This window comes from Argiope bruennichi, chromosome 3, assembly GCF_947563725.1.
Source record: "Argiope bruennichi chromosome 3, qqArgBrue1.1, whole genome shotgun sequence".
NCBI classification, from domain to species: domain Eukaryota; kingdom Metazoa; phylum Arthropoda; class Arachnida; order Araneae; family Araneidae; genus Argiope; species Argiope bruennichi.
In genome coordinates, this window is record NC_079153.1 from 102,566,299 (window position 1) to 102,582,157 (window position 15,859).

The window sequence follows — 15,859 nt, forward strand, 5'->3', positions numbered from 1 at the left end:
AAAAAAGAGTTACTAATTGTTTAGGATGTTAATTATTTATCATAAATCTAATATACCTATTTTATTTCTGAATAAAAAAACAATTTTTTCCAACTACAATAATTTTAATACCTTCATATTTATTTCTCAAATAAAAATATAGATTTCTTTCCAAGAATGCACTATATGATGATCTAGCTAAATATTTTTCCTTATAAATAAAGCAGATAGTAAGGATAAAAGATATTAAACAAAACATAAGATCCTGATTCTTAACGCAGAATACTAATAAATTAGATTTTTTGAATTAAAGACTAAATAATATAATTAAAATTAGGCTAAATGTTTATATTTATAAAAACTGCTTTCTTCTGTTATAATATTTAGATGTGGACTACACAAAGTAAACAAGTCCATGCAGAAAAACCATATACCTGTCTAAGAACATTTGCAAAGAGCATTGTTTAGTAATAGAAACTGAGCAAAGTAACACATATACTTAATGAAATTTACTGTTGAATGTTTAGAAAGAGGATGAATTTACTGTTGAACACATATACTTAAGTAAAAGTATACAAAGTAACACATATACTTAATAAAGCTCCTGTAGAAATTTGCTAGGTTTTTAATGTTGTTGGCGATTGCTCTAACCTTTTATATCCCTAATATTTTTTATTTAGGTATAAGGTATTTAATAGCTCATTTTATGATACATTTCAGCTACGATATCTTCGTATATTCATTTTATTGCATTCAAACATTTTAATAACACTAATATAATTATATAAACAAGCATAAATAAAACGATATATTTTATAGGTATATATATATATCAAGATGTAATAGACATCTTTCAATTACTAAATTTGAAAACTTTTAAAACGAATTCACATTATTTTATTAGAATGCTCATACAGTTTTAAAAAGAGGATGAAGGATTTATATATTTCAGTATATATTTCAGCAATATATTTCAATATAAAAATTTAGAATATTTATTTTTTGAAATATTTTTAAAAAATGAAGTTTCATAAAATTGCATACAATAATTTTAAAGAACTTCGTAATATACTGCTGTAATGAAATCTTATTTTAAGTTGCTTTTCATTATACATTTTTAACAGAATTTTAATCTTAATCACGGTTTTAAAATTAATAAAAAGACAAATAAATTCTGAGGAGTCAAAAATAAATTCTTCTCAATATAAAAGATAAGAACATTGATTCTATTTAAATATAGACTTGATCGTGATGACATTTCCTGCTATGAAACTTGATGATATAAAGTCATGCTTGAATAAACAATTATGAAATAGTACACATACATTTACATTTTCATACAATTAATATATCATCTAGTGTTTTTGAAAGGGATTTGCAAAAAGCGGGTTCTTTAAGAAATAAAATACTAAATAAATATTAGACAAAAAAACGAAAATAGCAGACAAAGTAGAATAATAAATGGACTTTCAAAAGAATAATTTTGAATATATTTGTATGTGCTAAATTCTTAGTAAATAAAATAAAATACCTCTCCACAGAGCTAAATATAAATAAAATATAAATACAGATCTTGGATATTTTTTCTACAAATAATGTTCTTTAAAACAGTTCACTGAGCGACTGTCCAGTATACAAGAAAGTCTCTTACAAAGATTAGTAAGTTCGCTTTGTTCTTTTGTTTATCAATACTGATAAGTTTAATTGTCACAGCTGCTGCTACCATCAAAAAGGAGTACCATCGTAATTCTGCAAGTTTGCAATAATCTCACTTTGATTATGTACTGAAACTACACAGCAGACTAGCACTGTCTTTCCAGACTACTACTGTCTAGAAAGAATCTATTAACTGTAGCGCTGCTTGTATATTAAAATGTTTTTACTCCTGTACGATATAAATGTTTCTTCTCAAAGATAAAATTCAACAAGCTTTACACTTATCAGTTAAGTAATGTAGAATATACCTATTCTTTGATTCAAAGTTATTGTCACTAATCTGTAAGCAGGAAATATTATTTTGAGAGCACCCAAATGATGTTGAGTACAAATTATTCTTGATATTAATTAAATCTTCTCAGGTATATAATTTTCAATTTTTCTTCTTAACTCCAAATATATATATGTGTCTGTGTAGTATAATTTTATAAATAATTAGCTGCCTTTTTTGTCCAGATATTTAGGTCTTCTTCAACAATTTCTAAATGTATCAACTTAAACTGGAAAAAGGTTTTGTACACGTTTAATAATAGAAAAATCATTCAGACACAGGTCGTATCTACCGTTGTATTTGGTTCAGTAGGTACAGCCATCCACTTGGAGACAATCTTGGGTGTGAAAAGATTCGCAAATGTATCGCGAAATTGCCTACTCATTGAGCAATAAAGAATGAAGTTGATGGCACTGTTTACAAGGGCCAAGAAGTCGACAAATTCTCCAAGATTTAGATACACGTTATCAAAGAAAGCCTTTCCCAAGATTCCACTGAGCAGAGCAACTATTCCAGATGGAAATTCGGTGATGAGAAAGAGCAGAAGTATAGCCAGAAGCATTCTGGTAGTGCGATCATGAGTTCTGTCATTTTCAATTCGGTTTTTTAATCTCTGTTTCCTCTTGTTAGCTTCGTATAGAACTTTGATCAGACCCAAGCTCAATCCTGTAAGAGCAATGCAAGGAATGAGCTTGGTAAGTACGCTGAAAATCCAAAAGTTTACTTTCTCCAAAGCTTGATGGTTGCTTTGAGCGATCTCACTGAAGGATACCCTGTAGGCAAATTTCCCATTGTGAGACACCTCGATAATGGTAAATGTCAGATATACTGGTAGACAAAACAATGCGCAATTCAAGTAAGTGCAAATTATGGCGCATTTAGCTCTAGGCATACTGCACCAGGTTTTACTTGCCGCTGGAAAGCTGACGGCTAAGAATCTCCAAACGGCAAGGGTCACGGTAAGCCAGGTTGATATGGTGTGACAAACAACTGTAAAATGAGCATGGAAAAGTGTAAAAACAGCCCACCCGTAAGAAAACTTTTCTTCAGGTGGCTGATTGACCCTGATATAGTTATGAATACAAAATGGCAGATATGATACCATGACCAACATATCTGCCACGGCTAATCCAGTGAGAATTGCATTTGTCGGTGAAAGCATATCTTTTCTGGTCAGTACGATGATATTCAGAACGTTAGCAAATATGCCAAATATGCAAACGATGACCCCTAAGTAGCCATGCACTGATAAGTATGCGCTCCTGAATGTTCTAAAATGGTCCCCATAATATGGCCTGGGAGGAGCAGTCTCTCTGAATAGATGATCCGATGTCGCATTGATTGTAAAATCCAAGGTTTCAATGTCGCCTAACCAACTATAATCACTTTCATTGAAATTCGGAAAAAATGGTTCATAACCCTCTTGATTATAAGCTTGAGGTGCAGATTCGGTGTAGTTGACGTTTGGTAGACTAAAGCAGCAGACAACGGATACCATCGTTGGTTGAATTGATATCGACATGTTGGGCATCAGAATTCTTTCAATGTTGGTTTTGAAAGGGCTGTGAATGCTACTAGTCCCAAGATATTAGGATGAAGTTCATGATAAAGTAAATATTGGAGGAGATTTTTATTGTTCTTCCGCCTATAAAAAAAGAAAATGTGTTAGTCTATAAAATTAAAAGATGACCTTTAATGTATAAAATAACTACACTTACAAACTTTCAAATTTCTCATGTTTGATAAGAAATTAAAAAAACTAATAAAAAACTAACTTACTATAAATTCAACTAACAGAAATATCTAGAATTATTTTGTGGTATATAAATTACGAGCATTTTATCAATTAATAAACGAATCTATCAATAGTCAAGTTAATTTTTTTTAAAAAATTAAATAAACTTTCCATTTATTATATGCTATTTATTTTATAAACAGAAATTTTAAATATTGGTTTCAATATTTTTTTTAAAAATTTTATTACCATCTGACAATAATTCATATTTTAGATCGCCATTCTATTTGAATCGAAACATTTTCACATTTACACAAAGCCAGCAATAATAAATTAATTGGTGTCTGAAAATTGTGAAGAGATAAAGGATTAAAATAATATCAGTTGTATGCTTCATCCTTGAAATGATGAAACGGACAATTAAGAAATCACAAATGTAGAAGCCAGCTGATTCCACGAGATATTTTAAATAAATAAACATATTTAAAGTACCAATTAAGAAAATTTTGCTAATTAAATTAAATGACTTAATTAAACTGAACTTAAATTTTTAATATTAACTACATGTTACAAAGATTTTCCTAAAATTTTCTTTGCAAATACTCTTAGAGAAACTCTAATTTTGTATAATAACTTGTTAATTGAAGACATTAATTTTTCCCAGTTACGGGATATAAAAAAAATATCCTTTCTAAATGAAAGATTCTGAAAATTTTGTTTTTAATAACATACATTTAATTTTACATTTATGCTGAATACGTGTTGTAGATGGGGTCATATTTCATCATCATTATGGCAGCACATGACATTGCAAAGGAAATAATTTCATTAAATAAAAAATTCTTCCAACATTTAATTGCTTAGAATAAATATGACTCACTTAAAAAATAATATTAATATATTATATAGAATTGTATTATATAAAATATAATTCCATTACATAATTCTTATATAAAATTCATTTTTAAATTTATTTTAATTTATTTGTAAAATTATTCTTCCACATTAACTGTATTATTTTAAATTAATTTAAATCCATATTTTGGGAGTAAATTCAACTTCATTTGAGAGAAAAAACTATATTAAAACTCAAATATGAAATTATATATGTATTACTGAAAATATTACAATGTAATACAATATTATATATATATATATATATATATATATATATATATATATATATATATATATATATATATATATATATATATATATATATATATATATATATATATATATATATATATATATATATATATATATATATATTATGCAAATAAAAGCTCAGTTGCATTATTTTATAGATATTAGATTAGCAATGAAATAATCTTTTCTCAAATAATATAAAAGAACATAAATAATTTATGTCTGAGATTATTAGAAAGTCTTTTAAAATATATAGTGACAGAGTAAAAAATATATTCCCATTCTCAAATTTACTACTTTTTCTTCAAAAATGCATGGTAAGATATTGAAGTTAGATATTATTTTCATCCTTTCATTACTATGCATCACGTACTGTCGTAAAATTTCAGAGGACTGCGTAAAATTCTTTGTTATAAAGAACATTCAGGCAAACTACATTGTACAAACACACTATGTAAGTCTAACTGAAGATGGCATGAATGCAAACTGGAAAAAATCTTCATCTTTTTCCCTTTGCATTTTCTTTCATAGAATGTTAAAGAAAGCACATTCTGGAATTGTAAATATATTTAGATTAGAAGCGGACTTTCCTTTTGTGTTTAACGAACTGTGTTTTACATTTACAATTTTTTTGTGACTTGTAAAGGAACATTCTTTTTGTCAGTTTATTCCAAAGCTGATATGCATTCAGTCTGGAAAAAAATGTTCCCACATTTTTTTTCTATATTATCCTTAGTAATTTAAGTTATATACCTAACTTTATCATCTTTTGAAAGCTAAGGAACATTTTAATTTAACTCTTACTATAGTGAAATACCAACTAAACTCAAAACAAGTTGCTATTTTCTATTCCTTATTAGTTAGTATTGATTTTGTGTGTTAACTGGAAATAAAATTTTCATTTTTATATTGTGACTGCTGTTTCAATAGAATAACATTTTATGGCTTCCTAAATAGAAACTCAGAATCTTAAAATATCCAAAAATTGGTATATATATCGAAATCAACATACTCATTGAGCTAGAGTTGTCAACGTTGCTGCCCATGCTTTTTTGATCATTCTAATATATAATGCAATTAATGTTATAATGCAATTTTAATAATGTATAAGAATAATTAGTATTTATTTTAGTCTTTCTACATAAGCTATTCAACTATTATCGTTCAAGAATTCTAAATATTAGCATGTAATATTTCTTCATGTAAGAAATTTGTTTTAATTACATCTAATGGTATTGTGTCATTGCATGGAAAATATAATAACGTGAGAGTATTGTGCTCTTATACATATATTTGCACAGGAATAAATTTTTCCACAAAGTTCTGGAAGTTTCTTAAATGAGAGTTATAATTTAGGACAAAAAGGCTGTAATATAGATTCTTTAATCATAAAAATAAAGCAATTATTAAGACTTTATAAAATAATTATTTAACATAGATAATTAATTTACTTAAAGAGTTTTGGAGGTACATTATATTATCCTATTTTCTATATTTTCTATAGTTTTTAAAAATAAATGTCCTTATGCATCGCTCTAAAATGCAATATTAACATGACTCATAAATGCGTGTACAACAATTCATGGCCAGTACAACAAATTCATGCAGAATTAGAAACATGCAGCGTTCCCGTTTCTTTCGACTTCATTTGTCGTAATTGTTATTTTTTTATATATATATTTTGAATTCAATGCTACTTTTGTAATTCTTAATTTCGATATATTCAACGGCGCATTCATTAGCATAATAATGGACTTATTAGAAAGATACAAACACAGTCTCAGATATTAAAAGCAAACTAAATACTCATAACTATGAGAAACTTCTGTTCACAATTTGCTAGTGGTTCTAATCGTAAATTCTAAAAAAAGAAAAAAAGAAAGCATTTTTACAAAAACTTCCGAAAAGAAATGCGAAAAATTCAATATTTAAAGCAAATTAGTATAATTTTTAAAAATAATTATTATCATAATCTCTAAACAAATGACTGAATCAAGCAATGCACAAATAAAATTATTCAAACCAAAACAACCTGATCAAAGCATATCATTTCATCACTTTTAATTTTTAAAGAATAAAACAATTAAATTTTTAAGGCAGTTGAAACTTCACTGGATTAAGTGTATAACTTGTTCATAAATATTCATTAAAAATTGTTGATTGTTGGTTTCAAAAACTAATTCGTTTGTTATTTCATATCAGAATAGAAAAAAAAGAAAACAATATAAATTCCGTCATTCAATTTTAAATGATAAAATAATGCTATTGTGATGTTTTTGTTTGAGTTTATGTTACTATGAGCATAGAAAAATGTTAATAAATTTAAATAATGTTTTCAAAGGAAAATATTTTACTTTCTCCTTTCAAAATTCCTAGAATTCCTAGCGAAGTTATTATAACATGTTACACAGCTTTAAACTTTACTTTTTTTATTATTAGTGATAAGGCCATAATTTTAAGTTTTTTTCAACACATTTTTAAAAAATATCTCTACAATTAAAACCTAGATAAAAATAATTTTCAATAACTTAATTATACATTTTTTCCCTGTGTTGAAGGAACAGGATTGTCTTAAGGAAAAACATCAGCTTTGAGATCATTAACGTCTTGACAAAAAGATGACGTTGTCTTCCCTTCCCTTAAAATTGCTTGCGAAGTTAATGTTACTTAGACCATGAATTTAATAAAAATCTAAGTAAGCCATGTTACATTGTTTTAAAGTGTGCATTTTTATTAAAGTAGATCGGACCAAACGTTAAAGGTTTTTTTAATTCATTTTTTAAAAATAACCCTACAATTAAAACCTAGATAAAAAATAAATTTCAATAACTTAATTCTAATTTTTCCCTTAATTCTAATAAGAATAATTCTAATAACTTAATTCTAATGTTAAAGTAGTATGATTCTCTTAAGGAAAAACACATCAGCTTTGAGGTCATTAGCTTCTTGACAAGACGATGATGGGTGAAAAGAGAAAGGAGAAAGAAAGGAGGTATGTGTGTGTGTTGTTAATACAGAACCGAGATTAAATTATTCCAGCAGGAAAGCAGAACACATGGATGGACAGGACTGAAGCAATTCATATACATGGGCGGACACAATTACTCTCCTTCCTTCACGCTCTGATTTTGTCATATATTTTATTAAATACCACATCTCAATCTGCTTTCTACAAAACTTTCATTTTTCTTCAAGCTTATTTCACTTGCTTTAGTATAATTTTTTTCACTTAGCACTAGCTGGTAGGATGTAAATTAATAAATGTCATTCTCGTAAGATAAAACGATTTTAATGGCAGTCCATAAGAGTGGGGGGAAAATATGATTGAAGGGAATAAGCAGTATAAAAAGTATTAGAGATGGTTATTAGTTTTAGAATGCCTGAATATTTTAAACATAACTAAGTGCGTATTCTTGGTGTTTATGCATGCGAATGGAAAAATTCGGGAATAAATAAATTAATTTGTTAAATAAAATCTGAAGTGTTATTTTGTTGCTACTTGCCATAGACAAGCCCGCTGACGCTATCATCCATTTAAGCCGAGTTTGTGCCGTAGCTTATAAATGTAAAGGCCCCCGAGGACTCGAGGGCAGAAGTCTGACTTCTAGCTCATATGAAGATGACACTCACACATTCGCTTGAGAAAACCCGTTTTACAAGGGAAGGGGCTCTTTCACACACCTCACAGTAGAACACAGAGTGAAGAACAACCAGGACTCGAACCCGTGACACCCAGATCACGGAGAAGACGCTATTCATAGGCCAAGATACCGGGCGTTGTAGTTTAATTGTGCTGTAACCGATTATTACTTCTATTTCCTTTTATGAAAATTATGTCGATATAAGTTGATACTGCATTTTATATTTGCAAGTAAAATGTCTAAATTTCATGATGTATAATCACACTTATGTGTTTAAAAGTATTGAAGAATAAATATTTATTGTAACCAACAAACCAAAATTTCGATGTGGCCCCGAATTTGATACGAATGATTTTGTATACATGAAGTGTAAAGTTGATTTATTAGTATATTTTAAATGCATAAGGTTGCAATTTGTGTTAAAGAAAAGGAATGCATAAAAGATATTTAAAAATGTTCATGTTGTCCAGACTCTTCTGAAGGCTAATGCATTTTCGGTTCTTTGTATTATATCATATATTTTTTCTTATTCGCCGTTATAAGATCATAAAGTTAATTATATGAAGACTTTAAAGATATGAACATTTTTGTCTGATTCATAATCCGAATGTTAAATCATATAGTTTTTCTTAGTTTTTTTTTTCTCTGATTTTTGAAGATGAAAATAACAAAAAGTAATTCATTGTAGCCTCTTTTTATTTCTTTCAAACCTCTTAAAGAAGGGTAAAATTCATGATTTTAGGTTATATAAGACAACTTGTTAGTTTTAAGTCAAACATGATGTCTTGTATAACATAGAGCCTGAAAAGTAATTGCGACTTTGCTCAAAATATACTTTTTTTGTATTCAAACGTTCCTACAAATTTCTAAATTTAGCGAAAGTAAATAAGTTATAAAAATTAAGACTTCAGTGGTATATTTTTAACGCAAATATGAAAGAAAAATTTTCGAGCTACTTTTATCAGTGTTTCAATTTTGGATTTATACGACGGAATACAGTTTTCTTTAAGCATAATTTAATACTGTATGTACATTTGGTTATTAATCATTGAAAACTTATTTGAAATTCGTAAAATGATATTGCCTTAGAAAAAAAAATCAATTTTTAAACATGTAGACGGTGATTAGAACTTTTGTTATTACCATAATATGCAAAGATTTAATACTGCATGAACCTTCTTAGTAATATAAAGAAAACATATATTCAGTATTTTATTCCAGAATAGCAATAAAAACATCCTCCAAAAGAAAGTAAGAACGCAATATCGTTCTCACCACTTCAGATACCCAATTCAATTTCTATTTAGCATCGTAATATATACCCACTTCGTTCCACATGTGTGAAATTACAGAAAGAACACATACCCAAACCCTTTTTCATTACCCATCAGACCGTTTCCAACTAATAACCATCACTATCCGAAGTTTTTTATATTGCTTATATCATTCATTCGTTATTTTTTTTCACCCTTGCCTGACCTGTAATTAAGGTCTTCTTTTTTCATACACAAGTGACATTTATTTATTTATTTTCTGCCACCCGGTGTTGGGTTAGCAGAATAATCCAGAACAACTTTATGACGCTTGAAGAAAAGGGATATGTATTGGAGGAAACAGGTGGGTGGTGTGGGGTTTAATAAAAGATATGACAAAACCAGAGTCAGGAGGAAAGGAAATAGCTTTGTTCGTTGATGTGTATGAATTTCTTGTCGAGGCAGTCCTTGCTTTGTTCAGGATTAATTTAATCTCGGTACTTTGTGGTCATACCGGTTTTATTTTTTATCATCGTCATCTTGTCATGAAACTAATTGCTTCAGGGCTTCAATTTGTTGAGTGGTTTGTCGTGAGTCTCGTTTAAATTGTGATGGTGAGAAAAAAAAATGTTTGTTTTGCATAATTAAGTCGCAGATGTCCTAGTTTTACTTCCGGGTATGGTATCAAAAAATAAATAAAAGGAAAGAATGCTTGATACATTTTTTTTAACCCTTGAAAGACCAAAAAAGAGTTTTTTTAAAAAAGTTCTGTAACATTATATGCATGCATGATGAAAAGAATTTGGTGTCAGTTTTTAATAATACTTTTCTTTACTTTTTTTCGGGGGGGAGGGGGAATGCACTGTTTTCGTCATTGAAATACATCTTCTTCTATTTCAACTTTTAAACTCTCCAAGACGTATAATCCAATAATGCATTGTTTCCGCTTTAAGGATGAAAGCCTTTTCTTTCTTTCTTTTTTTTCCAAGCAAAGACTTATAACACGGTCACTTTTTCTAAACATACATTTGTTAGTACTCCTTCAATAGGAAATTATTCATTGATTTGAATAGCATTAAAATATATACTTAGTCACAAATATTGATTTTTACAAGATATGTCTTGCATTTTAATTTATTTTTATGTTTATGTTGATATTTTAATTTTTCTTAAAATCTTATATTAATTTTGTTTAAAACAATCATACTCTTTAATTGTAAATGAGTAATGTAATTTCACATTATGGTACTCCAAATAGCTAATATCGTCACACTGATTGTAGGAGGTAACAGTTTTCCCAAATTATTAGTTTATTCAATAAGAGGATGCTAGGGATTTATTGCTAATTAGAATATTTAATTAAATTGATTAACATCGATTATTTCGAATTTTTATAATGAAAATATCACATTTGAACCTTTGCAATTCAGATGGTATATGTATAATTGCCAAATAATATCGAATAATTATTACTTTAATTTAGAAACATTTTCTCATTCATGTTTCCTGAAAATTTCTACAATATTTATTAACATTAAAATAATGATATTTTTTATTTTTACACACACACACACACACACAAAATGCAAGTTCCTTTCTAAAAAAAATTCAGGGTCAATTTTCAAAAAATAATAATTGAAAAATAACTTCTGTTGTGAATTGGTTTAAAAAATTAAGCAGAAAAATTTGATATTTGTAGTTTGAAGAAATCTATTTTGAAGCATTTCATTCTACTAATATTCAGAAATGTCTGAAGTGATAGTTATAATAAATAGAGAACAATTATACAATGAAATAAACTAAGTTGTTTTAATTACTGTCCAAAATTAAATTAATTAAACATCACATAATTTTATTACACGAAAACTTATAACTATATATGAAATTTACAATTTTCATCCCTTAAATGCATCGACTGAGTTGTAGAGTTCTCCTTAAAGTCAATACATAATGTGTTTTTCATACAAATAATAAAACTTTAAGATAATTTAATAATTAAAATTAATTTAAGCATTATTTTAAATTGTTATGTACTTTGTTTTATTTAAATATTAAATTGAAACAAAATTTTCATCATTTTATTTGCTCCTTTTCTAAATGTATGCAGAACGACCAATTAGGATCCACACACGCGCACAAACACACAGACATGAACATATATTATATATATATATATACAGGGTGTTGAAGAAAAATTCAGAAGGGTGAAAGTAGACACCAAGAGGACAAAGAATCACCTTACAGCATGGGGACACAAACGACGTTTTGTAGGTGAAAATCGCAAAAATATAAGGAGTCCGTGAATTGTTGGAAAGTAATAAAAAATAACAACTGAGGTTCAACTATAATTTTTTTTAAGTGTAGGTACATTCATTAAAGTTTTATTTTTTCCATGTAGGTAACATGCCAATTTGATGATCTAGGGGATCGTAAATTACTGAAAAGTAAAAAGTTAGAACTCTTATTTGCAAAAATATTAATACATTGAAGAAAAATAAAAATTTGAAAATGGAAGAAATTTTATACTCTTCAATTTTATATAAGCGTGTAGTATGAAAACTGAGGAATTTTTAGGATATTCAAATTAAATAAAAATGAATTGCTATTCCTTGTTATTTCCAGCATTTAAAGAAACATTATCAGATTCTCAGAAAAATTTATCAAAAAAGTCATATATTGTAGCAGACGGTGCAGGCATAACCATATTCAATTAATATTTGAACAAATGAGTATTTTTTTCCTTTTATTTTTTAAATAATTCGAGGACTTTAATCTTGTAAAACCGCATTCCTTAAAAAACAGATATAATCATGAGAAAACGAGATTTCCCTTTTGTGAAAGCTTTTTTTATGAAATACTTTAATCTTTTTATCTCGAATCTTTAAGAAGAGCATCCTTTCCAGTCATTTTAATAATTCTATAAATTCTAACATTGTTTGAATTAGTTTTTACCAAATGACTTCCTAATAAAATTAATTCTGATTAAATTTTAAAAAATGCTCCTTTACATTATCAAAAGCTTTCAATGCTTTGCCCTGGTTGATTTTTACAACGTTCGTTTGTTATTTTAATTCTTGTGATGTTAGATTTTATTTTTACTTAACATTACTTAAAAATATTTATCAGAATATGAGAATACTTAAAATTACTCATACTTAAAAACATTTTGACCGAAAATAAACATTTAACCTTCAAGAAACCATTATTTGAAATTTAACTCTATCATCTGAATGTCAATTGAACTGTATCGATCTGACGACAAAGAATGTTTACGTTTAATTTATTTGCACAAATCTTTAGCACGTTAAGATATATAATTTTCAAATTATGACATGATGATTCTATGGGGTATATCTTTAGTCTAGATCTCTCACATTTCGCAAACAGTTATTTCATTAGTACTAGTCTTATGAATACTAGAAAATGTTAAAATTTTAATTAATTTATTAAATAAACATTAATTAAAACTCAAATGTACACGGAGTAAGAACATGGTTTCAACAGTTCATCAAGATGCAATATATATATAATAGTCTAAGAAAGAAAGACGCCGTTATATTTTTTACACTCTTTTATTTGATTCGTTTTTTTTAATTGTTGCGTCGATGGAATTTTGAAATCTACATTTCACTGTCTTTCTAAACCGGCAGTGTTCTGAAATCGTGAACACTTTTGTATTCTCATTCATAATGATATATTTTAACAATTTTGGAATTTAACTCTGTCTAGTAGAAATAAAGGGTCCATAAGTAGCATTTTTATCATTTTACAAGAGAACCAAATATATGTTCCAAAACAAAAAGGTAGAGAGTATTTTTATTTTGAAAGCAATTAGTTTTTCCATTACAAGTTGTTTTTTTTTGTTTCTACTAGCATTAGCTAATGATTAATGAAATTAAAGTTTGATTATGTATTATCGGCGGCAAGTGATGCTAAATTTCAAAAAGCATTTGAACTCAAAATTAAAAAGAAAAATTAGAAGTAATGTCTGAATTATTGAAAATTCTAATTAAGTGCATTTTTAAAAATTGTCTCAATTAAAATTTTTAGCTAGATTTTTTCGCCGTTTCTATCAATAATATTTTTCAATATATTTAAGGTTCTTTTAAGTTTAGATTTTTTTGTCTGTTCTCAATGAATAATTTTCTTAACATAGTCGGCTATGGTAAATGAGAATGAATTAAAGAGACATAAACAACACAATATAATTACAATCGTATGAATTTAATTCCAAATACATCTTTAAAAGACGTTCAATCAATTCCAGTGAATTTTAAAGATAAGAAATATTTTCAATCAGAAAAGGTGCTATTTGGCATTTTATCTTTGAGACGGAATCCTTAGTAAACAGAAATAATTGTATTTCCTTACAAAAGCTATAATTTTGCATGAATGCACCATATATCTTCCAGTTGGAAAAGCATTCTTATCGGCTCACACTATAAGTAGAGTAACTTCGAGAGGATTCAGAAGTAGCAAGATTACCGTACAGTGTGGATTTTCGTATGAAACGTAATGAATTTATAGCCTCCATAAAAGATTGGAGTTTTAAAGAAAAAGAAGGCATAAATCATTGAAGTATTGCTATATAGCTGCGTACTATTCTTGATTTATGATTGATTTGAAATTCATTGGATATAGTATACCTTGTCATTACTATTAACACGTGCATTAAAAACTTGTATTGTAAGTTAAGGTCTAAGATATAAGTCACTGCCAAATGCAATGCAAGATATTATGAAAACTTCTTATAAAGAGTTTTAATGTTTTCAGTTATACAGTTAAAATTTAATAAACATCTAATTTGAATAATTAAAAATATCGAAAATTCTACATTTATAGAGAAAGTGGAAAAAAAAATAATATTTATCAGAATTTCTGTCAAATAATTATTATTGTAAAGTTCCATTCATTAGCGTAGAATAAAGCATGTGGCAAAATATCGATATGTAAAAAAGGTCAAGTTAATAAAAGGCGTTTTTAATACAAGTTATAATTAAAAAGGATCAAATATGGATTCGCTAAGTATGAAGTGTAACTACCTCTTACTGAATTACAAACCTAACAATGTGTTGATATATTATTAATGGGGATGTCAGGAAATGCTTGCAAAAAAAATTCCATTATTCTAAAAGCACTCCGTTTAATGCCTGCGGGATTTTGGGATTAGGTGGCATCGTGAATGGTGCTTTCTAGTGCATCCCAAACATGTTCACTAGAAATTATATTCAGAAGCTTCGTGGGCGAATCTATATGAAGTATGTCCTTTTCCATAAGAAAATCGTCAACAACGTGAACTCTATGTGGTCGCATTATCGTCTATGAAAACCATTCCGGACCTGCATTAATTGCAAAGATTTACAAAGTCTTCAGGAATCTTATCCCTTATAAACTGCGCCATGACATTATTCAAAATAAGGATTGCCCAGAATGATGCCACGCCAGACAATTATTCTTTACTTTTGAGGGATGATAGAATATTCCACATTCGCCTCAGATAAAGACTTGATGAGATTTATTGTATGTGTTGAATACGACTCATCAATGAAAATATTAAGTCCACTTTATTGGTGAATTCAGGACTGGTGTAGTCGGCTCAGCGACAATCTCTCAGAGGGAGATACTGTACTGGATGTTAAGCGTAAAGTATCCACTCTGCTAATATATACACTGTTTATTTCGGATTATTTTCCAGACATAGAAATAAAGTCACGAGAAAGCTCTTAGCCGTTGACTACTTAAGTAGTCAAGTATTCAATGATGAGTATTGATCCTATGCAGATGTCATCGCTCTTGGGTGGCCTTGGGCGGGCCTCCTAGTGATAGGATAACTTATTTGAAATCAATTCCACTCAGTGTACATCACTTTTGATGTCATTTGTTATCATTGAACCACCTCCGCTGGAAATCAGGCAGCTTTAATCGTGACGATGGTTCTCCATCTCATTGATGATGATGTCGTGGCAATGTTACAACGGAAAGGGGGAGGCGGCGATGAGTAGCTTCCGAGGGCAAAACCTCTGAGCACCCGAGGGCAGAAGTCTGACTTCTAGCTCATATGAAGATGACACTCCCACACTCGTTTGCACCACCCCTTTTTACAGGATTGGCTCTT

At 28.3% G+C, this 15,859-nt stretch overlaps 1 protein-coding gene across 1 annotated transcript in view; it reads right to left on the bottom strand.

Moving 5' to 3' along the window:
- Positions 1–1,126: 1,126 nt before the first annotated feature.
- The window catches only part of LOC129963523 (G-protein coupled receptor dmsr-1-like), a 120,247-nt gene continuing 105,514 nt past the window's right edge, over positions 1,127–15,859 (bottom strand). The window contains exon 2 of the mRNA XM_056077954.1: positions 1,127–3,611. Within this exon, the coding sequence (XP_055933929.1) occupies positions 2,238–3,497 (1,260 nt within the window). The 5' untranslated portion in view covers positions 3,498–3,611 and the 3' untranslated portion in view covers positions 1,127–2,237. The remainder of the gene's footprint in view (positions 3,612–15,859) is intronic.